Raw genomic sequence first — 25,403 nt, forward strand, 5'->3', positions numbered from 1 at the left:
TTCTGCGCAGAACTGACATTTTTCAATCCTATCATTATTATAAGCAAAGCAGGGATTCTACTTTTCTAAACGCTCCCCCGCAGCAGCCCATCTGCCATTTTCCTGCTGGTTCTCAGTGTTCTTGGCATTCTACTCACTCCAAACCCATGTCCCTCTCCACATCCAATAAAACTATCTTAAGCACTCAACAATTCCACCCCTAGATCTTCTGGTATCCTTGTAACCACCCCAGGGTTCTATACCTAGAGAGGAAGGAAAGAGAAGAAAAGGCACAGAAGCTATGCTGGGAAGCCATGGCCACCAACCAAGAGGAGGCCTCCAAACCGAAGGGGTTGGCTCGAAGTTCCCTCATCTCCCTTCTCTCACCCCCACTTCTTGGGTAGACTACTTTCCTACAATGTTGTTTCTACGGTTTTCTCCTACGTGGATTCAACTTCTTTCCGACCAGGACTCTGAAGCACATAGATTTACAGTATTCCTTCCAGAACCCTCTGGAAGACCATCTTTCAGTTGCCTGCTGAATTCCCACCGTAGGTCCTGATTTCTAACTCAGCCCCGAGCGTACACCCTTTAGGGTTTTGCTTAGAATCCAGTGTCCATACTCTGTCTTAAAGGGAGATAATGAGGTGCCCTCCCTCACTGTCTAGTATCTGCCCCTATGCCTAGCAGCATTTGGCACACATTAGGCCCTCAGGGAATGTTTGCTGAATAAGGAACACAAGAAAAACAACACACAACATTTCAGCTTCTCAAAACATTTTTTAATTTTCTGCTTTTCCCACCAACACCAAAGCTGTACAAATAGGTATACAATTTTGGACCGTCACAATGTGAGGCAAGGTCGTGTATGGTCAAGTGTCCTTCCTGTTCTCCTCTCCACGTGTTTCCAAGGTGTGTTCTGGTCACTGCCTTGCTTTCTCCTGTGACTTAACAACCATGGGTAGCAGGAGTGCTTGGAGACTTGGGGGGCTGTGGCAGGGTCCAATGTGCCAGGAGAGGTGAGCACCCGGAACACTTTAGAAATGGCCTCAGCTGGTGGGTGCACAGAGGTTGAATGTCACGCTGTCCCATCTTCCGTGCACTCAGCTGAGTGGACCAGGGCAACTTCCTAAGGCGAGAAAGACCTAGGGGCTTATATCGAGAGCAAGTAAGCATCTAAGAATCACTCACATCCAAACAATGTTTAACTGAGAATAAAAGTTTTCTACCCATTATTTTCTCTTGGAAAGTAGACATTAAAAAATCAAGAAGAGGGTTTCATTGCCTTTCATTCTTCCATTTTTGTGATTAATTTGAAGGCTTTTGGTTTGGATGCAGCAGAAGTAAAGACAAAAAGGCAATACACTGACTATAATCTGTGTACGAGCTACCGCACACAAAACTCAGCCAGGGACTGAGGTGAAAGGATCCTTCGCCCTAGCCCCAGAGGTCCTGTTTTGGTTAGGAAAACTTATTGAAAATTACAGCCACCCGAGAAGTCACTAATTTGATGTTGGCAACAGAGACAGAAAGCACTGCACATATGCTTATTTCACTGAATTGGAAACTGACAGGGTCAAGGGAGTAAAAATCTACTGTTTGTGTAAGAGAAGCCTATGAAGTGTTTTAGGAAGGGACTAAAACTGACAGAGCAGTCTGCTTTCCAAAGATTGCTGGGTAGTTGTAATTTGTGCATTCATTTTTCCAGAGTCCAATTTGATACAACCTTCCTCCCATCCCACCCTAGTCACTCAACCCTTTGGAGCTGACTGCATTAGAGTAGACGTTAAATCTAAACATTCTGTACTGCAAACCCCCTTTAGAGTTTAGAGGAGAAGCCCAAAGTAAAGAGACAAAACAACAACAACAACAAAATCCTCACGTCTTCTCTCCACTAAAGCATCAGTGTGGAGAAAAGCAAGTCTGCTCCGAATATACCAAATAACATACCAGAGAAAGAAGCAAGTATGACTGAGTAAACAAAAATGGCGCCCCCCCATCCCCCCACCCCCAGCAGTGCGCCTGATTAAACTGTAGTTATTTTCTTATCCTTGGTGGCTTGCTTGATGGCAGCCTGCTCGCAAATGATCTCCTTGAGCCGCTGCAGCCTCATGTTCTGGGTGGTCTGGTCTCCCACCCCGGTCTGACTGCGGTGCAGCAAGGTCAGGGCGTGGATGTACTCTAGCTCCGTGTACTTCACACCCTGGTCTACCACCAGGTTCAGGAGTTCGTCGGCCGTGTTGTATAACATCTCGTAATACTGCCTGAGGAAGCAAGAGGGGACACTGTTCACCATCTCCATTGTCAGCCATTTCTGTGGTTTCAGTGGGAACGAACAGGCTGTTCATAAATTACTTATTCCATAAGCATTTGTCGACCACTAGACATTGTTCTAGGTCCTATGAATATAATTGGGAACAAGACAAACATGATCTCTGTCTTCTTGGAGCTCACTGCAGCTTTCTTCATGAGAATAAGTTTAAATGAAGACTCAGGGAGACCTCACATCTTTCAGGGTCTTCGTTCATTTGAGATTTGCCCTAATGTTATATTTACCTAGGAGGTTCCAAAGAAAAAGAAGTAGGGGCAGAACCAGGAGGGAGAGAATCATCTGGCAGGCACTGCAAAAGCTGTTTTTGTCTTATCAATCCCTCATTCATTTACTTATTTGTTGGAGGCTCTGTGAAATGTGTGGTTTTCTCCTCCGTAAGGTGGGCTAATAATAGTACCTACCTCTTAGGGTTATTGGAAGAATCAATTCATCCATATAAAGCACTTGGAGTGGTGCCCGACAAACATACATGCTCCGTAAGTATTAGCTATTATTATTTGAAATAACAATTATGTATTCTAGTCATGATAATAATGTAACTATGTAATGATGAACAAGGCATGACCTCTCTCCTCAAATAGCTCAGAGATCAGTTGGAAAGATAATGAAATAGGGAAATAATGATTGTGTTTCTGTTGACAAAGTTCTTTTCCACGTATTGTGTCATTTAACCCTCACTCCACCTAGGGAGCTACTAGTCACTTTTTTCAGATAAGGAAACTGAAGCACAGCTAAGTTACAGGACTTGTTTAGTGTCCCAAAGAAGTGAGGGGCTGTGGCAGGATATGCACCCAAGTTTCTGACTCTCAGTCCAATGCTCCTTCCTCATGGATACAGATAAGAACAATGCTCCATGTGACATGAGGAAGTATAAATGTTATAAATTTATAGCAGAGGAAGGAGAAATCCCATGCGGAGGGGAAGGTGAAGAATCAAGGAAGACTTCATATGGGGTACAATATTGTCAGGCAGGGCTTCAAGGAAGGAAATTCTAGACTAGGGGGAAAGAGAAGAGCGAAGCAGACTCCTCCTGGGAAGAGGAATCTGGTTGGTCTGGGGACTGTAGCTGAACAGCAGAGTTGTGGGAAAAGGCAGTTGAGGCCAGAAGGCGGACTGTTTGACATCAGGTTAGCTAAATTAATAAAGAACCTTGGTCTTATAAAGGACTTCCTTCCCTCACCCCCCAAGGTTCTGTTGAGAACAGAAGCACCATCCAGGTTGTGCTTCTGGAAGATTAAGGTGACAGTGGTACATAGAACGGTCTGGGAGGGGATTAGCTATAATTCTGCAAAAAGCTGCAGACTTGAGATCCATTTGGCTGCAAGGCCATTGGCCTAGGTGGAGGAGAGAAGAGTAGTACATGTAAGAGAAACATGCATTACAGTGAGTCTCTAATGCAGAGCCAAGATGGGGGAGGTGGGAGTCAGGAACGAAGAAGGCAGCCACTTGCCCTTCTTAAAAACAATATTATGCCACCATTATCCCTCACGGAGTCTACACTGAGGCTCAGACTTGCATGTTTACTACAAATTACCCAGGAGGTAAAGTTGAGTATGGGCTCTGAGCCGAGCGATGCTATCACAGCTGGTTAGGCAAAGAACAGAAGAAACCTTCCCAGGCACAGTTTACTCCCTTCTGTCTTCCTGACAGGAAAGGCAGCTTGCCCTGGCGGGGCAGACCAAGGCAGAGAGCCCAAAGCAACTCCAGAGATGAAGGGATCTTGCAGATCTACCAGGATCACTGGACTTGAGTCTTGAATTTGTTTCTTGTTCATCAGGAACATCTTCATAAAAAGAACACCCTCTGGAAGAAGTAAGCTATCCTTGTAGTGAGGAATATATTCTGGGAGCTCATAATTTCAAGAGTATTTTCTAAATTGTTGTTACAATGGGAATATGGTCAGTAAGGGCATTGGTGTCTTTTCACATGGCTAGTTCCTTTTCCTGCTCCGCTAAACCTCCTTTTCTAATTAACATACTCTTAAAAAAAAATACACTTTCACAAATAGTGTCTAAATTGTGGCAGGAATAAGAAGTTCTCATCTTATATTGGCAAGTTTATGAATGACTCCAGGCAGCAAAAGGGTCAACATCCTGTGTAGAGGGTCCTCTCGGGGCTAGTTTTCTGTAAATGAGTGTTCACTTTAACTTCCTGGAACCACATATTTAGAAATCACTGGTCAAAGGTAACCTTGACTGTAGACAGAGGTACTTCTAATAGAAGAGGCAAATTAACTCCAGCCTGCAGACTTCTGGGAGCCCAGTATCAGATACGGTCAGGAACTTTTCTGAAGCTTCATGTTCAGCATAAAACCCATGTGAACTACCCATACTCCACAATACATCTGTTGTAACTTAAAAATACAAATTTTAAGAAAAACTTGATGCTGTAGGAAGATGCATCATATTCACCTGATGGCTCTGCGTGTCCCTTGGCACACCATGACTTCCTCTTTTTTTTTTTTTAATTTTTTTTTAAGATTTTATTTATTTATTCGACAGAGATAGAGACAGCCAGCAAGAGAGGGAACACAAGCAGGGGGAGTGGGAGAGGAAGAAGCAGGCTCACAGCAGAAGAGCCTGACGTGGGGCTTGATCCCATAATGCCAGGATCACGCCCTGAGCCGAAGGCAGACGCTTAACCGCTGTGCCACCCAGGCACCCCCATGACTTCCTCTCTGATATCAGCCCCTGTTTTGAGAAATGAGGCCCTGCATCATCTAATTTGGTTTCCCTTGGATGCACAGGTGAGGGAGAGAGCTGCCCATTTCGGGAACTACCTAAGAACACCTTTTAAAACTTGCTCGAAAAGAACACATATTCAAATCTAGACTTACCAAATGGAATGAGAGAGAATTTGGGGCTCATGATTCTTTCGAAGCTAGAAGGGACATGATGGCTGCAGTTCTTCAGCTAGAAAGTGCCTGGGGGGCTTATGAAAAGTGCAGATTCCTCAGGACCCACCCCAGCTACTGTGATTCCCAAAGGTCCCGGACCAGCTGGGACTCTGAATCTCTCTGGTATGGGAAGAGTTACAGAACCATTCCCATCTCCTTGAGCCAAGGAACTAAAAGCATTAGGGAAGGAGACAGAAGCAATAAGTGGATGGTGATGCTTTTCACTGAGATTAAACCAAAAGAATTGGGTTTCTTTGTATTATGATGTTGATATTTTCATCATTTATCTTAAGAAGTAACATTGAGCCCATCTAACCAGATGAAATTGGATTTCTTTTGAAAAATCTGATGAATCGTTTCCAGGGATACTGGCTGGTTTTCTACAGAGGCCACTGTTACAGGCTGGCAGCAAACAACAAAACAAAGATGCTCGGATTTCTAGTCCTGGATCCTCCAAGTGTGATAAGTGATAAAGGGTGAGCCACTTAAGCCCTTAATGTTTCAATATCCTCTGTGCAATGAAGACCTTTGTAAATCCCAGAATGACACTCTGAAGTGGCCTCAGAGACTAAAAGAGTCCTCAAGAGCCTCAGATGAACAGTGTCCCAGAATTGCAAAGCTGGGTTATGAAACAAAATCGACAGGTAACTGATGGGGTATTTTCTGTAGTTAGGGAAAAAAAGTACCCATAACCACGATGATATATTAGGTTATAAAGAAACATAAATATTTAAAGATGGAATGAAATTCATTCATCTTGCAGAATAGTACCCAGTAGCAAAGACGACACTAAATCAGCAGAGCAACAGTTGCAATTGGAAAGGGAAAGGGTGCTACAAGGTGCCCCACGGAGAAAATAGGAAAATGCCCCAGACCGTACAATTAGAATGGGCTTCCATGATAAACACTGACACGCGAAAATGAAATCATGTAACCCGATTGGGATAAATAATTTATCGGCACTTATTGATGCTCTTATCGTCAAGCATTACAACAGCGGCCATGGCTCCCAGGCAGCACGTTTTGTATGAGATAGCACTTAGCTGCCGGGATGGGATCAGTGAACACACATTTGATTCAGGCCATTGCTGGCTCATGACTTGTACGGCAAGTCTCTTCAAAGCCCGTAACATTCGGAGGCCAACTGCCACACGTAGACCAAAGATCCTATTCTGGAAACCAGAGTTCCAGGTCACCCTGATGGGTGGAGCAGTCTATGAGGAGGGGAGGTGGTTTCCTCCCCGTGGTTTCTCTTTCTTTTTGCTGTGCACCTTTGCACAACAGTTCCCAAAGTGGCCCGAGTGGAAAGGGAGGCAGGTGGAGGGATAGGAGAGCAGTGGGGTGATGTCACCTAGACTGGTCTCCTGCACCCTGCCCAGAATACGACAATGTTCATACTTTGCTCTGGTGCAGACAGATTATTTTTCTCATACCTTCTTCATGTTCCCCTTTTCAATGGGCTATTCTTCCCTGTGTTTTTTTCTTCTTATTTTAACGGTATTGAACTGCAACTCTTTCTCCCCATTGATTGCACTGGCAAATATTTACCCAAGGGAGGCTATGAAGGGCATGTTGGTAAGCTGCACAGGGCTCCTTTTTAAAGTTTTCAAATGGAGTTTATTTTATCTTTCTCTGATTGGGGAATTAATACATGTGTCATATAGACTATATGGACTCAACACAAAGATTAAGCAGAAAAAAAGATTACTCCTATAAAGTCCGTCACAAAGACATACCACATTTTTGCATTTCCTTCTAGTTTTTGTTTTCCATATGTGATGTTCTACCAATTTCTCTATTACAGTTGAAATATTTGGGTTGACAATATTGGACATTTTGTTTCCAATTTTACTTATTTATTTATATTTTAAAAATATTTTATTTATTTTGAGAGAGAGAGAGCGAGCGCATGAGTGAGGGAGAGGCGCAAAGGGAGAGGGAGAAGCAGGCTCCCCGCTGAGCAGGGAGCCTGTATGGACATAGGGCTCAATCCCAGGACCTCGGGATCATGACCTGAGCCGAAGGCAGATGATTCACCGACGGAGCCACCCAGGTGACCCTTCGTTTCCAATTTTAAACACCTTCTTTCCTGAGGATAGATTTCCAAAGCAGATTTAGTCAAGGTAAGTGTAGTATTTAGGACTTTGGCAAATGCTGCCAAACTGCTTTCTAAAAAAGTTGCATCAATTTATCGTCCTACCAACAACATATGACAGCACCTACCTCCTCATATTCTTGTAACATACATGAAGCTAAATCATTTTTCACCTACTTATTGGTTTTTAATGTACATAGGTCTGTACGTACGTTTAAGCAAATTGTTGATACCTTTGTATGTCGTGAGTACGAGTGCTCTTCGTACTTAGCAGCTCTTCCGAAATTTCCATGAACAAGAAGGAACATTCTAGTCTCTCATCCATGTTCTACCTCCCACTCTGCCATACTCCTCATAAAAGTTATCACTGCATCTCTGAAAGCTATTGCAAACAGTTTCAGCTCTCTTCTTTGTCAATTGAGGAAAGCAAGCCCCAGTAAAACCAGCCATTCCCACACAGCAACTGTCATTCGTGGACCTGCAGGCGGTCCCGAGAGTCTGGGGGGGGGGTGGAAAGGGGGTGCTAACTGGGGGCTGTCCACAGTCCCTGGGGGAAGCCTTTGCCATCTGCCTCTCTTTACGGGGTGGGGTCTAGAGCTAAATCCCTGAACGAAAACTGTATTTTCCATGGCTACCTAGTTATGTCTTAGGCTGGGTATGAGAATCGGTCTTAACTGAGGTACCATTGATAATAACGTCTAAATTTTAGGTGCACTGGCATATTCAACCCTTTGACGTGACCGCTGCAATCATCCACGCTGCACAGATGAGCAAACTGAGCTATCTGTCTAAGGCCTTTGAACCCTGAACTCATTCCAAAGCCACCATTAATATGGACACAATGGAAGTGCTAAAAAGCAAAAGTACTAATTGCAAAGAAAAGTTGTATGGCAAATTTTAGTCACAATTCAGGTAATAGGGACAAAATAAAATTCACACACTAACTCAACTCTCTGCCTTCCACTGTAATGGAACAAGCCAGAATTTCGGATATTCAAAATTCGTTTACCCACTCTGTAGTTCTATTTGAACAGCACTGGATTTGATCTGGGAAGTCAGCCCTCTAAAACAAATAATGAAGTCATGCTGCCGAGTCAGCGTTCAAAAGTTACAGAAATGAGTTTTGGCTTTTTCATTCTGTCACCTATTTCTTGCTTTTTGCCCCTCTGAATGGGTAATGGACAAAGTGACCTTTCTTTCCAAAAGTTGGCTGCCCTTCTGATTACTTTCTTGAGGAAGAGGGATAATTAAGTAATGTAATGGTGAAGCCTTTCTCATCTAGTCCTTCCTGAGATAATGAAAGTAATAATGTCAACAAGAGAACTGGGCTCTGAAGTGGACTTCTTAAATTTAAGTTTTGAAGGAGGAAAATGTGACCTGAATGTAACTTAGTATTGACAGTAGCCCCCCACCTTCTTTTTAGCCAATAGTTGCAGCATTTTGAGAACTTTAATAAAAAACCCAGTAGTAGATGGGTCACTAAATTGTTGGGTAGAACATTCAACTCTTGTTTTTCTCTGTTCACTCAGTGGCATACATGGTAATAAGCAGGGAAATGGAGAAAGAGAAAAGAAAGGAACTGAATAATCCATAAACTAGATAATCATCCCATAAATAATTAAGAGGTAGTTAGAGCAGAAAGACTTAGAGAGAAGTAAATACTCAAGAGATCAACTCAGCTCAGATTCTGGTTAAGTCTTTCACTCCCCGCTAACTAGTTGTGTGACCTTGGACAAAGGCTGTCGGCTCTTTGGACTTCTGCTTCCCATACGGAAAACAAAGAGGTCAGAGCAGATGCTACTTAAGCATTTCTGGATTTTAAAACCTTTATAGCATCCTCCGCTTGCTCCTTTAAAACCATGGGCTTCCATCGGAATTAGCTGATGCTGATTTTCCCTGAACCCAGTAGGCGAGACGCTGCAGTGACTGATTTGGGGACATTCTGAGCAAGTGTAAACTTAGCTCAGATGTGTACTTTCCAGACCAATAATAAAATGGATGGTAATCCTGTGTGTCAGAAGAATAAATTAGTTTATTAAAAAATATAATATAATTGCTCTCATTTGTCTTCCCCTTCAAAGAGCTTCGAGTTTATTACAGACATGATTGAAAATTCTAATTTCAAATCGTGGAAGTTATTTCCATTTTGGGAATGAGAAAACTCAGGTAGAGAAGAGCTAAATAATTTTCAGAGAGCTAGTGGCAGAATTAGATTTATGTTCTATAGGGATAGTTTCAAACATTCCAGGTTTCTGTTCTGATCAGGGCATTCCAGAAGATAAGTGCGGTCTTTAGAAAAGACCGTGTAGAAATTCCCTCAGCTGGTGGCAGTAGAAAATCATTCAAGAGGTAGTCAGAGCGTGAGAATCTGCTGCACTAAGGCTTGCACGGGCTTGACAGGTCATCTACCTACATTTTCTTCACGCACACTGCCTTCATCGACAGCACCACACTTAAACCGCAGTTACGTGCTGGCCGCGTCCTGAAAACCAGCACCCTTCAGTAGTACTTGGGGGGGGGGTATCTCTCCCAAGGAGATGTTAAAAGCTAAAGTTGGCTGTGTTCATCCTTCTCGGGAACGTACCCTGGTATTTTTGATAGCAACCCCCAGAGCCTTGCTTTGTATCAGAAAACACAATCACTCAAAACAAAGGAATTCCTTGGAGATCCATCGCTTTTGAGCTGATGACCCTCTCCCAAGCTCACTTATAGTCCCTGAAATGGGAAGAAAATTTCTTCTTGTTCCCTCAGCTAGAAATCTTGCTCCCCACCTTCGCAACACCTTCTAAATTTATAATATCTGTGGCTGAAATTTCTTCCTCAACAACTTAAAGATTCATATGTCACTCTCTGCTCCATCAGATAATTTTTTAAATTAAGTTTTCTACAGCGGGGCTAGAGGAAGATCTGCATTTTAAATTCAGTACAATTAAAACTGGGTCTCTTTGGTCTGGCACTGCCTTCGGTCAAACCCCATTTGTGTGAATAATTATTCAGTCCATTAAGAAGTCTGCTCAACTCCTTCTCCCATTTTGAAGGTTTTAATAAATATTGATCAGGCACATTTCTGTTTGCACTTGCCAAAGCAATTCTGATGGATTCATCTTCTGATGTTATCAAATAATGAAATATGAAAGAGTGAATAGAATTACCCTCTTGTTCTGTGATTTTTTATTTAGGTCCTTCATTTTACTTTCATAATTGTGTTTGTCTCATACTCCTGTAAACGCTCTTTTGATTATCAAAAGGTGAATCCAGGTTAAGGAGAGTTATGCTGTGCTGAATATCACTTTAGAGAGTTTTTTCAATTAAAAAAAATAATTTATCGAATACCGTAGGTTGATAAAAGGAGATGGTATTAGGTACTTTGGGGATCTCAAAGCTACATACTGTTTACCAATTAGCACAAGGTCCTTATACCGTATATTATCTGTATTTCCCAGATTGGCCAACCAACTGGGAAACAGCTGCTGACATATGCAGCACAAAAATAATTCAGAGGCCCTATGGCTTTTTCAGTTTTAAGCATTTATCAACTTTTCAATAAATAATGCAAAGGATTTCTTCAAAGGAAAATCTAGTATTATTATCACTAGTATTTAGGAAGCTCTAATAACATCTTAAAAGTTAATACAGTAGTGCCCCCTTATCCACAGTCTTGCTATCTGCGGTTTCAGTTACCGGCGGTCAACAATGGGCCACAAGCAGATGACTCTCCTCTTGACGTATCACTAATAGCAGCCTCATGCTACGTCACACACCTACGTCATCCACCTCACTTCATCTCATCACATGGGCATTTCATCATCTCCCCTCATCACAAGAAGGATGAGTACAAGATATTCTGAGGAAGACCACATAACTTTTCTTACAGTAGATTGTTATAATTGTTCTATTTGTTATTAGTTCCTGTTATTGATCTCTTACTGTGCCTAATTTACAAATTAAACTTTGCCAAAGGTATTATGTATCGGAAAAAGATAGTATATACAGGGTTGAGCGCTATCCGTGGTTTCAGGCATCCGTGGTGGAGTCTTGGAAGTTATTCCTTGCACATAAGGGGGGACTACTGTGTAACAGAAAATTACAGAGGTACAGTCAGTCCTTGGCTTCAAGAAGTTTCTTTTAGCTACACTTAAAAAAATACAACTCAGACCCAGATCAAAGGTATCTAGGACACTAGGTAAATACTTCAAAGTAAAATAAATCTGGGCTTGCCAGCCTGCCCATTACACTCCTCTCTCTTGGTATGTGGGAAAGAAGAGAGGAGCTGGAGGGTGCTAGACAAGGAACAGAAGCCAAGCATAGGATTCTGCTCCTGACGACCAGTTAGTGATGCGATGGAGAAGTGAAGGGTAACTGGCGTTGGGTTTCCATATTTATAATATGGAGATCCTTCTCTACCTGTAAGTGTTTGGGGAGAAAGGTCAGTGAGAACAGGCATGGACTACATGGCTTCGATGGAAAAACCTGCCATCAGAATATTAAGCCAATGAGGCCAAGGTAATGGATTTATTCCGGGAGCTGCCAGTTAGTTCTGTTCTTTAGCCATTGACTCTGCTCCTAGCCAGCTACCTCACATGTGTGTTTAGACAAGGTTTAGACAAGGCTGAATGGAGAGTTCACTGCACGCCATTATCACTGCTGGGGAGCCCAGATGCAAGAACTGCTATTCAGCCATCAGTTGGCAAAGTTACTCAAACCCTTACTAATGATTTTTGGTCCTAGTTAGGGACCCCAGCACGCTTCTCAGTATTGTTATGGGGGATTTCTCTACTTTGCTGAGACAAAACAAAACAAAACAAAAAAAACCAAACAACAAACAAACCAAAAAACCAAAAACCCACAAACAAACAAACAAACAAACAAACAAACAAAACCTCCGTATCTTTTAGGACTGAAGGGCCAGAAAGAAAAAACAGGTTTGGCAGAGGAATAAAAAAATCAGCAGATTATTTGAAAAGCGTGAGCATATGCAAATCAGCAGGTCCCAATGGCAAATACTCCAGGGCGTTATTTACTAAACCCTCAGGTTATTTACAGAAGCGAGAAAACCTAAATAAACCAAAGCTACAAAATGGGCCACCTGAGATTCAAGGACATGTGACTCAGAACGGTTGTCAATTAGAAAAATGATAGACTAAATCGGAAAGAGCTAATGGAAATATGTACACTATCCAGCAGGGTTTAATTAAAAACCCAAATACTCTGACAAATGTGACGGATAGCCTTGGGTAGCAATGTGAATTTGGTGGATGAAAAGACCACTGTGGCTGATACATGTTTGGATGTCAGTGAACCATTTTATACGGTGCCTCAAAAAAAAACCCCCCCCAAAAAACAAAACAAAAAAAAACCCTAGCAAAATGAATTTATTTTGAATGGCTACCCCTGATGGACACAGGCTGAAGAACAAACAAAGGGTAATGATACAGGCAAATCAACAGATTCAGAAAGCATCTGGTGAATGCTGAGGACAGTGGCTTATAATGGATCTCACTTAATACCTTAATTAACGTGAGAGCACAGGCAAGTGCCACAAAGGGCAAATGTTACTAAATGGGGAAGGGCGTGAACAGCAACAAAGAAAGAGAAAGAATGTAAAGGGCTCCAGAGAATTCAGAGTTAGGGGCAGAAAAACAACGAAATGAGACACATGTTGGAAAAACCCAAGTGAATCTCTCTGGAAGAAATTCTACCTTTCTGTATTTCATAGTGGGGAGAAACCTTAGAACAGCACTGGTAAAAATGGTTCATGAGGTTATGTGTGGGGAGGAAGGTGGCGGGGGGGGGGGAAGGGCATGGAACCAGAGAATTTTCTTACTACCTAAAAAAAAAAAAGTACCAGTTATAGGGCAAGGAGGTGACAATAACCCCTCCTTTGTTATGCTTCATGGTTCTGTATTGCTTTATACTCTAAGCCAATTGAAAGAAAATCGGAAAAGAGCATCACATGGGATTAAAGGAACAGAAGGCTGGAGGAAAATAGAGGATTAGAAGAAATTCAGTTCAATGTTTGCTCCAATGTCAGCTTATCAATGAGTGAGGTTTTCCCTGACCACCTTCTCAAAAATACCTGCCCCCCTTATCAGGCTTTGTCCTTTGAGCTTCACTTCTGTCTAGGATCGATCTTCATCTAAACATAAATATATATTAAAAATGTTTTCTGGGCACCGTTACATTTTTATATTATACATATTTAAAAAATGTACGTACATATAAAATTAGAGACACAGCATCTTTTAGTGTTTAAGATCATGGACTCAGGAGCCAGCGACCTACGTTCGAATCCTAGTTCCATCTCTTACTATTTCTACGCTCTTGGGCAATTTACTAATCTCTCTGTGACTTCTTTCCTTCATGTGAGAAAGGAAATAGTAATATTGGGCTGTTACAAGGATCAAATGATGAGGAAGAGTGGCTGGAACGGAGTAGTGTTGTTTAAGTGTTTACTACATAAATGTCTGCCGCCCCCTTCCAGAACACAGGGGCTGTGACAGCAGGGTGGGATTCTGTCTCACTCCTTGTTACCCCCTGGCCCGAGAATAAGACATCTAGTGGGTGTGGAATCAATGAAAAAGAATGAATGAATGAGAGAGCCAACAGTCATTAAGTGACAGAGGACAAAGTAAAAAGCAGTCTGTGATTCTTCAACGCTGAGCGGGGAGCAACTATGAATAAAATAGTTGCTTCGTGCAAAAGGCAGAGAGGTCTTCTGACACAGCTCTGGGAGGGAGACGTGGAGCACCTCTGTGTGGGACAAGTGGCTGCAGATAAAAAAGGGGAGGACAGAGGGAAGAGACCCATTTCTGGCTAATGGTGTGCAATCTTCCATCTTTTGTTTCATTCTCTGGTGGAATTAGACACAAATCCCACAACTTTTACCTGAGGCGTATGACCTTGGACATTTCTTGGTTTGTCTGAACTTCCAGTATCTTCATTTATACATGGGGTAAGTAATATAACATCACAAGTTAAGTTTGAGGATTAAATCAAATGACATGGTAGGACACGTGCCGTGTAAAAACGGGAGCAACAACAGCTAACTTTACTGAACACTTACTACCTACTCTGTACCGGCCCTGTAGATGGTATGTCTTTGGATCCTCAGGACTGTCTGAGGTACCATATTCTCCTCACTGAAATGTTTTTTTTTTACTAATCCTTTCCCTGTGCCTCAGAAGAGGGGTTTCTTTTCTTTCTTTTTCTAAGATAAACCGTATGCCTTTGATCCCAACGCCTTTAGGACCCTGCTAGGGTTTGGTTTGGTTTTGAACGCCTGTATCTAGTATCTACCCCTTTCCCTGGTTCTTTTATGTCTGCCTTCAAACATCCTTATGTTTCTCCTCTTTTGAAAACAAAAAACAAAACAAAAAAACAAATCCAAACAACAATCCCCAAGTCCTCCATGCAATTCTTCTGTCCACTCTCTCTCTCGTTTTTTCTCCTTTTCATTGTTCAGTTTCTTGAACAAATCATTTGTATTCACTGTTTCTCCTTCTAAAGCGTCCATTTTGTCTGAGACTACATTTAAAAAAGTCACCAATGAGATCCTAGTAGATCAGCACAATGGCTTTTACTTAGTCCTCTTCCCCTTGATGATTTTCCATCCTGAACTCAACTCTCTTTGAGCCACGTTACTAGATCCTTCTCCAGCTCCCTCAGAGTCTTCCATTTCTTCCCTGGCTCCTCCTCTGTCTGTTTGCGGCAAGCATTCCTCACAGGCAGGCCTTGGCCCTTCCTTCTCCTCTCTCTGCTTCCCAAAGTCTTACCTGTACATGAGATGTTTTTCCTCAAGATCTGGTCTCTCAACAGCTCACAGCTTCATTTTCATGGATTTCCAGACATTTCTACCACATGCCCTTCTCAGGTGCCTAACTTCCAAAGTTTGCAAAACCTCAAAATATCAATGTCACTTTTGACTCTTGTCTGATTGTCACCATGTCTATCAGTGTAACATCTGTTATGCTCCTTGCTTATTTCCAGTCTCATTACTGCAGATCGAAGTCTCTTCTCAGTAGGCTATGACAACTATCTCCTATTGGAGTCTCTCGCGCTTACTCACTCGCCCAGACTAATCTCTGGTTCCAACCAGATCAGATTACTATTCTGAAAAATACAAACAAACCAGCCCAAAACAAACAAGCAAGCAAGCAAACAAACAAACAAACAAACAAATCTTGTGTGTTCACTGGGTCAACAGGACCAGGTCCCCCAACTTGAAACACTGACATCCGAGGTGGCCCCCATTCCACCTTTTCTTCCAACTTCCCCTGGCATCAACCTTCTACTTAAGCCAAACTGAGCTGGTCAATGTCCCTAGAACATACTTTGCCCTTTTTGGCACTGGACTTGTGTCTCAAAGCCTAAATACCCCTCACGATTGATGAAATCTCTCTCCACCGTGCAGCTTCTCCCTGAACAACTTCTTCCTTCTCTGTTAGCTGCATGGGTCCCCATTTAACGTGTGACTTTCCGAGCAGTATCTGCTTTTGCAAGAGGTTATTAAGATTCTTTATGAACTGGTGATACAATAAAAAAAAGTTACTAGGGTCTAACAGGAGGATATGATAGTACCTGCCACACAGGGTGTTAGGAGGATTTATTGAGCTAATACCTGTAAAGTGCTTAAAACAGTGCCTGGAACCTAATATACAAGTGTTCGTTAAATGAGCGAAATACAAGGTACAAAAACGCCTATAGTACAAAGCCTCTTTTCCCACTCCTGTCTCCTAGCTATCCACCCTGTTTCCCTTCCTAGAGACCATCACCGTTACTAGTTTTCTGGGTATCCTTCCAAATACACTTTACACATACACCAGCGTGGTTTTGTGTGTGTGTGTGTGCACGTATGTGCACATAGATTTAAAGAGAAATGGTGTTTACATGCTCTTCTGCACTTGGCTTTTCCCACTTAACAATATATCTTGGAGATGGTTCCACTTCAGTACATATCGACCTGCCTCATTCTTCTTAATGGCTGCAGAGGACTCAATTGTTTGGAGGTATCATAATATATATTTATTATCTTCTCCCAGAATGCAGGCTTCCTGATGACAAAGACGATGTCTTACGACTCTCCGTAGCTTCCTCAGCGCTTATATAGTGCCTTTCAAAACCATTCTTTGTCTATTTGCTCAACAAACATTTGAGCATCAATTACGCATCAGGTAGTCTCTAATAGGTTCCGGGGCTGCCGAAGTGAGTAAAACTCTGCTCTCTGGAGAGGACAGTAGCCACGTGATTACAGCAGTATGACAGCAGCTGTAATAAAGGTACACATGAGACTCCCCAAGATCGCAGACGGGGGGACTGTACACTTCTTAGAGCAGTCAGGGCAGGCTGTTTGGAGGTGGCGTCGTCGGTGGAGGGGCAAACATGAGGGGAAGAAAGTGCTTCATGCAATGGAATGTGTGAACTGGTTAGGGAAGTGGGAAGAATAGGTCATTTGGGGGGGAGGGGGTTTCAGATGGTTTAGTCCTCACTGGGGCGCAAGGGATTTGTGGAGGGGGAGGGAGGGGCAGGAGGTCAACAAGGTAAGCTGGGGCCAGGTGAACACGGACCTTGTGTGTCATGCCACAGACCTTGGACCTTCATGGGAAGGTAGAATGAGGGGACGAGGGTGAGACTGACTTAGAGTTGTTAACCTTTTATCTTGTCTATGTTGTTACAACTAAACGATCATCTATCATTACCAGCATTTTTTATTTTAAAGATTTATTTATTTGAGAGAGAGCGAGTGAGTGTAAACACAAGTAGGGGGAGGGGCAGAGGGAGAGAATCCTCAAGCAGACTCCCTGCTGAGTGCAGGGCCCCATGTGGGGCTCGATCCCATGACCCATGAGTTCTCAACTGAGCAGAAACCAGGAGTCAGACGCTTAACCGACTGAGCCACCCAGGCACCCTTATTGCCAGGATATAATAAAAAAAAAGGCATTTTAATACTCCTCAAGTAGGAAGGTAATTCTTTCAGAACAAAAAATTACGTTTTCTTTGATGAGAAACTCACTATGTGATCATTATTTTTCTCATTGTCCTAAAGTGAGGACACTTTTGCTTCAGTGTACACGTGGCACTGGGGAGCCAGCGCTGCCGTTGATGGGAAGGCATCTCAAGACAGACGGTTTGAGAAACAAGTTAGACATGAGGACAGCTGGGTTGTAGGAAGATCTCTCGGGCTGCAGGGTATAGGCGGCCCATCTGAGAAGCAAGGGAGCTTCCGAATGTCGATTACCCAGCTTCTCCCTGGTTTGCTCAATTTCTCCTGGTCAGACCGTATCAGTGTTCTAGGGGTCCTCACCACGTCCCCAAGCATGTAGCTGCACAAAATCGGCCTCACAGACAGAGCTGGATGCCAACACCTCAGGAGAAAAACACAGCCTGTTGTCACCTCTAGTGCCTTCTGTTCAGCTCAACACTGACATGGGACCACGACAACACACTCAGCCAGCCAGATGGAGAAGAGGCAGAGAGGGAAGGGCGGGCGGCAGCAGGAACAGAAGACCGCAGGAGGGACACCTTTTACGAAAAGGTACCTTCTATCTCTACTCCTCCACCGGGCTGCTCGAAGAAATGAGGCAGGGAGGACTAAGATGTATGTGGTCATAGATAAAATTCTAAATTAGGAGTGCGACCATCACCTTATTTCATCTCTCGACAACCGCACACAACAGGGTTGATAACCTTAGCCTGGCAGATAAAGAGAGAATCTGAGAGAAAGGTCACAAGTCTTCATGGACTGACACGGGATTCCAAGCCTGGTCCGTGGGAGTCTCTCCTACGGTCCTGGGGATGCTGGGAGCACTGGTAACTCAGAGCGTCCTATGGCAGAGGAAGAATTTACACCAGATTCTTCGCTTCCAATCGGGATTTGAGTCTGGGGAGGGGGTCTGGAGGGATATGAGGTATAACAGGATATAATTAACCACGGGGAAATTCATTCTGAGGGTCTGCAGAGAACATCCCGCATGGAGGGACAGAATAGCAATTTTTTAAAAACTGGCCCTTTCCGTATAAAAGATGAATGCGAGACTGTTCAACAACGCCGTTCTCCTAAGTCTATAAATAAAGAGAGTGGTGTTTGATGGGGAAAATATATATAGCATTTGCATTCTTTTTGTAGGAAGAAAAAAGTATCAGATTTGAAAAACCTCCCAGAAAGGGCACCTCATGAGAGGAAGGTCTTTGAGCGCGGTTAATACCTCTATTTAAATGCTAATGATAATCTATAGCTCCGGACCACACAAAAACGAAAGTTTTTCAAAGACCGTAAAGTGAATTTAAGATGAAAACTTAATTTCCTGAATAAAAGATTTTTTATTTCGGCAAAGAAGCGAATACATGGAATTGCACGAGAGGAAAACCCTGCTGACCAGGGCACAAATCAGCGGGCAAAAACACAGCGGGCCAGGCTAATGGCAGGGCCAGGGGGCTGCCCTGTCACAAATCGGGGTCTCCCCTCCAAAGACTTTCCTTTGGAGCTCAGCGTTTGCCCCAGATTGTACCTGATGGAGGGTGCGGCTTCCCAGCCTGACCCCCGTACCGGCCGCTGTGCAGGGAGCGCTGGTGTTTGGAAGGAAAGCTGGAGCCCCAGGCAAGGAGGAGGCACAAGGCCAGAGGGTCACTGGACCCAGAAGAGGGAGGAGGACAGAGTGCACAGCACGGGGCTCCTGGGAGGTTTAGTGCTGCTTTATTTCCCATGGGAACCAACACACATGAATGCAGTGACCGAGGCCGGGAGGTAGCCGGAAAACGTCTGTTGTGTAATCCGAATACCGCAGAGCCTGCGAGGCCACGCGCTCCTTGTGGCTGCGCAGGGACAGCCACTCAGAAGAGTGACATTCAACACAATCAGGAAGTACCTGGGGGCGGGGGTAATGACTACGAAGGGGGCGCACAAGGAGGCCTCTGGGCTGTTTTGTTCCTTTTTTTTTTTTTTTTAAAGATTTTATTAATTCATTTGGGACCCCACGCAGGAGCCCGCGAAGAGGCAGAAGCAGGCTTCCTGCTGAGCAGGGAGCCTGAGGTGGGACTCGATCCCAGCGTCCTGGGATCATGACTTGAGCCGAAGGCAGGCGTTTAACGCTTAACGACTGAGCCACCCAGGCGCCCCAATGGATACGTATTTTTAACTCAGCCTTGCATCCTAACATTACAACAAACGCTGATTTTATGAACTTTGAAAACATTACGGGGGTAAAAGAAGCTAGTCACAAAAGACCATGTGTTCTGTGATTCTGTTGAAATGGACTAGCCAGAAGAGGCAAATCCACAGAGATGGAAAGGAGATGAGTGGCTGCCGGGGAGGCAGTCGGGAAACGAGGAGTGCCTGCTAATGGATACAGGGTTTCCTTCTGGGGTGATGAAAATGCTCTCAAATTATCTGGTGATGATGGCTGCCTAACCCTAGACCATACAAAAAACCCCAAATGAACCGCACACTTTAAAAGGGTTAATGTTTATGGTATGTAAATTATATCTCAAGCTGTTATAAAAATGCTAATTTTATGAACTACAGCCCTGACTTCTTTAACTATACCGACGATGTACACCCACAGCCAGTAGTGTGAAGACTGATCCATTAATCAAGACATGTGCTGCAGCTCAATGTTTGCCTGGGACATCTGCAGAAAAGATTTTGTCTGCTGACAGATATGGAAACATTGTCGCCAGCTCCCATTTCCCCCAAGCTCCCCTGAAATGTACTGAAGCCATTTCTCAGGGCTCCATACTGTCGCAGGTCCTCCCGTGACCCCTCCTCCAACGTCTTTGCCCAGAATGCCTTTGAACTCCCTCTGTTTGTGTATGCTATTCTCAAGAAACGTTTATGACAACTAATAATGAATAACCCCTGCTGGAAAAATAGGTTAGAATTGGGAACAGTTTTCTGCACATGATTACGGGGTAACAGAAATATAACCGAGCTGAAGATTCATAATTGATTATATTAAGTGTTGTTAAGGGGAACAATTAATATTTATTTAACGCTATGTGCCAGATGCCTTCCTGGTCTCATCTCCTGGATTTCATCCTCACGGCCGGAGCTCACAAAGGCTAAATACCTAAGGTCACCTGGTTGGTTAACAACAGCCTGGCCGAATTTTGCCTGCATGATAATACACGACCCTCCATCATTCCAGAAAAACTCTGAAATGGGATGTGAGAAAATAGTTTATACTCAGGAGCAAGCCTGGGGAGACAAAAATGTTTATTCATAATGGAAAGACCCACTGAGATCCTATTTGGGACAGCCCTGTGTAAAGTGCTATGCAAGTACACCTATCTGGCAAAAACATATTATTATTAATCTTATTATTATTATTTTAGCCTGGGTGTTGGATGGGGGAAAATTAGAAGCTGGGGTGCAGACAACTCCTCACTGTTTGTTGTGCTAGCTTATGCTAAGTCAAAGCAAAAGAGACTTGTTGCAATGATCTGCTCTCCACAGCTGCCCTTCGGGTCTTTATTCATTGTAATGAGGGACTTTGCAAGGGTGAGTGGAGGCTGTGTCAGAGAGGAAGGTGCAGGGCAGGATGGCCTGTGATCCTGGAAACTTGAACCCAGTGTTTCACACATATTGACGGTTGCAGGGAAGAGCGGAAGGACGTATTCCATTCCCTTCACGTTTGCAACCTTCAGAATCAGTGTCTCGTAATTTCCGGTGCTTTCAAAAATTGAATGAACCTCTACGAGCTTCACATATGGTCTCGTGGGCTCTGGCAGCAAGCAGGATGTGGTCTACTGGTTATTCGGTGGCCCCGGGGAAATGCTGCTCTCGTGACATGAGGAGCCGTGGAGGAAACTCAACGAGAGGAAGATGGCACAGGGGATTGCCTGGGGTTACCCGTGAGTCAGGAGAGTTACGAGCAAGGCCCACTCTGCCCGGACCCCCAAGTTGCTGGTCTAGTCACTAGACTCCAGGCAGCTGGCAGTGTCCTTCCCAATGCAGGTTTATACCTCCGCTGAGAATCTGCTTTACCGGGAAACATTTCCAGCGTTTTCGAAGAGAAACATTTCAAGTGCAGTGGTGAAACACACATTGGTTTGTGACCCAACTGTTTCTGCAAATGTTTTCTCAGGCTGGGGGTGGGGGGCGGGGGGTTAACATGTTTGTAATTACAAACCATTTGAGCAGCAGACCTGCAGGGATGTTTCAGGAATACTTGCTTGGGGGGAAAAATCGCAATGCTATCAAGTGCAGCCAGGATGTCACTGAGAAAATGCCTCTGTGTTCCTTTATACTCCCTGTGACAGTGTAGACGTGACATCTCATGTGCATCTATTCCAGTCCTTGCCCTGTCACTAGCTATCGAGCGATCGCGATCATAGCACTTGATGCCACCGTACCTCAGTCTCCCTATCTGGAAGCATACACGGGTTAGACGATAATAGATGGTATCTGAGCGCCATCCCAGCCCACGAGGGAGGCTGAAGTGGGAGGAGGGGCGGCATCACTGTTATTATTTCCATTTTCTAGGAAACGAAATTTATGCTTTGGAGAGATGAGCCCCCAGGTCATCCAGCTCATCAACAGGAGAGCTTCCAATTTGTATCTCCTAAGCCCCAACGCCTGTAACTTTTCAATCACACCACACAGGCTCGTGACCATTTTCCTGGCTTCCTGGGGGCCTCTGTACTGAACCACAGTGTGCCTGGCCATAGATGGCCTACATTTATTATTTGCCCTCTTAACTTTCATTTCTTCCCCACCATGCATTGTGTCACTCAATCTGCGCTGGAAAAAAAAATGTGCTTTTAACAAGAGCGCTGAGCACCCCGGGAACGCAGGAGCTGCAGCTTGATTTCAGTGCATATTCAACTGAAAGTAAGAGTGGCTCCATTGTAATAAAAAAGCTTTATTGTGCTTTGTAATGAAGACACAAAGCACTTAGTTGAAATCATATCTTTTAAGCTAATCTGCTTTATACTCTACTGCAGAGATGCAGATATGAGGGGATTCAAAGGGAATTCTACAAAACGATTCCCTCGCAGTAGCCATACCTCTGAGTGGGAACCTCGGCTTTGCCCCGGGGACTACCTCTTGGGTCAGTGTTTCTCATCTTTTCTCTTTTCCTCACCGTGTTTACGGCAGGCACTCTCTGATCTTTCTCGATGCTTATTCTACTTGGGAGGACTGACAGGCTTCCCCAAAAGCTCCATTACACATTACATGATCTCTCTCAATCAGGGTATACAATCCCCATCCCACCTACCGCTATACACACACACACACATACACACACACACACACACACAGTCACATGTGCACACCAGAACAGGAGATCACTCGCTCAGTGGGAGGAGAGGAAATGAGGATTTGCAAGCCTTTAAATAAAGATTATAACTGTTGTTGGGCTGTACGAAGATACAGAGTAATTAAAAAGCTCTTCAAAGAATGGAATAAGTACATTAAATCCAGTTAAATAATTTTTCAGAAACACTGCAAGACACCCTGCTTGCCGTTTCATTCTCTTACAATGAACCGAAGGAAGAATATCTCATTCTCCAAATGGAACTTTATGGAGTTTCAATAAGCCCCCTCAGCACTTATCTGAATCTTTAATTAGTTCTATAATATACTGATGATATCAAGCCTAATTAAATTTATATAGATAAGGAGCAATGAAATTCTAACCAAGTGAGCTGGAAAGCATATATTAAATAGTAAATTTAATGGTTCAAGCTGATAACTACAATTTTCTATCAAAAAATTAAATTCAATTTACATGTTGTATTCAAATTGATTTTGAGTGTGCAAATTATTGGAAAAATCTCTTGAATATATCAGTAAAATTGCTAATCCAGTCTGTTTAAATATCAGTTATTAATGTCTGCATTTGCAAATAAGCCACACACATTTGCATTTTTACTGCATATAGTAAAAAATTATCTAAACCTTATGCCATTTTATTAAGAACACTAAGTGATTTTTCTTTTAGCTTCATGCATAAATTAAGGAGCCAAAGAAATGACTATTGGATCTAAAGAAGAGAGAGTCAGCAATTCAATATATAGCAAGGCAAAGATGATACATATTTTTTGCTGACTAAAGCAGTTTACGTTACTCTTTGGGAACGGCAATTGTGATGGGAAAATCCTTCCTTATTTAGAATTCACTGGAATGGAACCATACACAAGGATCTGATGCCATAATCACAGGGAGAGGTAGACATACACACATTTGGTGGTGTTTGCCATCAGTTTTGGGAGGGGGAGGGAAATGCATTGTTATGCTTCTCAGAGAGTAAAGGTACACACCAGATGATCCCATTTCAGCCAAGAAATACGCTTGCGAAGCACCAGTAAATACTCACTTGATTAGTCAAAGAGAAGGCCCAACCACCTATATACCATGTTAGGTGATCCATACTAGTGCCACTCTTGTTTTCACGGGTGGCTGGCTACCATTTAGAAGCATCGGCATCGAACATGCATCTTTGCTGACGTACAAGAACACTGAGGATGTTACAAATATTGTTAATTGAGCTTCAGTGACCTCAGAATTAAGTGCATAGTTGTAAAAATTTGTGCAATGATTACTTGGGACCAGCCATTATCTGCTTTCCCCAAAACATACCTTATTACTCCTGGATTCCACTGGTTAGAAAGCTATCTTTGAAATGACCAAGTATTTATTAAACATCTATTATATGTCCTGTGCTTGCATTACGGAAGATACTAATAATATGCCAATGATGTCAGAGAACAGAAAAATGCGTGTTGAGTAGTTGAACATTCCAGAAAAGGGGTGGTAGGCAGTGCGACACATTTTGAAGAATGGGAAGTTTAAGAATAAGAACAGGCAGAATGAAGGCTTGGAGTCACATGAAAGGAGCACTGTGAGATCAGCGGGAACAGAAGTTTCTGGAATAAACAATGAGAGAAGAAGCTGGCTAGTTAAGAAAGGAGAATAGGATAGTTTTTATTCAAGCCTATAAAGTTTGGGCTGGATAATTTATAATAAAGTTGCTGTAAGGATTGAGCAACAAATTAATTTAAGGGAAACAGTATCACAAAGGATGGCTGACACTGGAAAGATGTAAATACCAGCTGAAGGATTGTTGCTTTATTCCAAATGTGGGAGGGCAGTGATGGTGGAAACATCAGGCAGTGGAACTTAGAACCTTCCGGAGGAAGAAAGAGTCAAAAAGTCCGCGTTTAACTGGATGTTAGTGGTTAACAAGACTGACGAATGAGCCACAGAGGGTGTTAGAAATTTCTATAATGTAAAATCTAAGGTTAGGGAACTAAGGTGCAGCTCTGGCAGACCTTGAGCCTATTTTTATAGAGAACCAAAACCGGAGTGAATGAACCTGTTAGTCTGTGACTCATATCTGAAAACTTAGAGGAAGAATTGCTTGCACCTGAAAGAGACGACGAAAGAGAATCGGAAGCCAACGATTATCCAGATTTCCCTCCTGAATGGAGAATGCTCTTAAGTTTAGAAATGGGAACTTGCTTTATGAGAGAATAAGATGAACTCTTTTCCAATGTAAACTCTTCGACAAAGTGAAAGCCTGTGCATTCGGACATTGTCGTCCCCTTCCCCCACCCCCGCGGCTGTTCTTTCTGTTGGGGCAGCGAAGCCCAAAAGTCTGAATAGCTGGGGAGTGGTGGTCGGCTCTGAATGGGGAACTACGATGAAGGGCAGCGAACAAGGAAACGCTCAGGCCTGGCAAGATTATATCATTTCGGCATTAGTATGATGGCCTGTCCTCATCCCTAACTTGTGTTCAGAATGTTCCAAGGATGAGAGAGCAAATACAGAGGGTCAAAGAAAAGGGACGGGGACTCTTACAGCACCTTTGGAAAATTTAGTAAAATCATGGACTGCCTTGCCAGAAAACAATAAAACTGACATCAACACACAGATTTTGCATATAGTTTTGCGGTTTATGGACCCCCTGAAGCTCCGTTATGCACTCCATGTGAGGATTACACGGATTAGACTCTAAATATCACACACAGACCCCCCCTATACATACAAATAGTTAAATCTTCATAGACTCCTCTTTTCTACACCAGGCTTGTGAGTGAGTGTGTGTGTGAGTGTGTGTGTGTGCACGCGCACACCTATCTACTAATCAAGCTGCTCTCAGCTC

General features: G+C 43.3%; 1 protein-coding gene across 1 annotated transcript in view; it reads right to left on the reverse strand.

The window, feature by feature from the left end:
* Positions 1-705: 705 nt before the first annotated feature.
* EXOC4 (exocyst complex component 4) overlaps positions 706-25,403 on the reverse strand; it is a 717,712-nt gene continuing 693,014 nt past the window's right edge. The window contains exon 18 of the mRNA XM_045792625.2: positions 706-2,243. Within this exon, the coding sequence (XP_045648581.1) occupies positions 2,006-2,243 (238 nt within the window). The 3' untranslated portion in view covers positions 706-2,005. The remainder of the gene's footprint in view (positions 2,244-25,403) is intronic.

Source organism: Ursus americanus, chromosome 3 (genome assembly GCF_024610735.1).
Source record: "Ursus americanus isolate L20-20 chromosome 3, mUrsAme1.1.p, whole genome shotgun sequence".
Lineage (NCBI taxonomy): Eukaryota > Metazoa > Chordata > Mammalia > Carnivora > Ursidae > Ursus > Ursus americanus.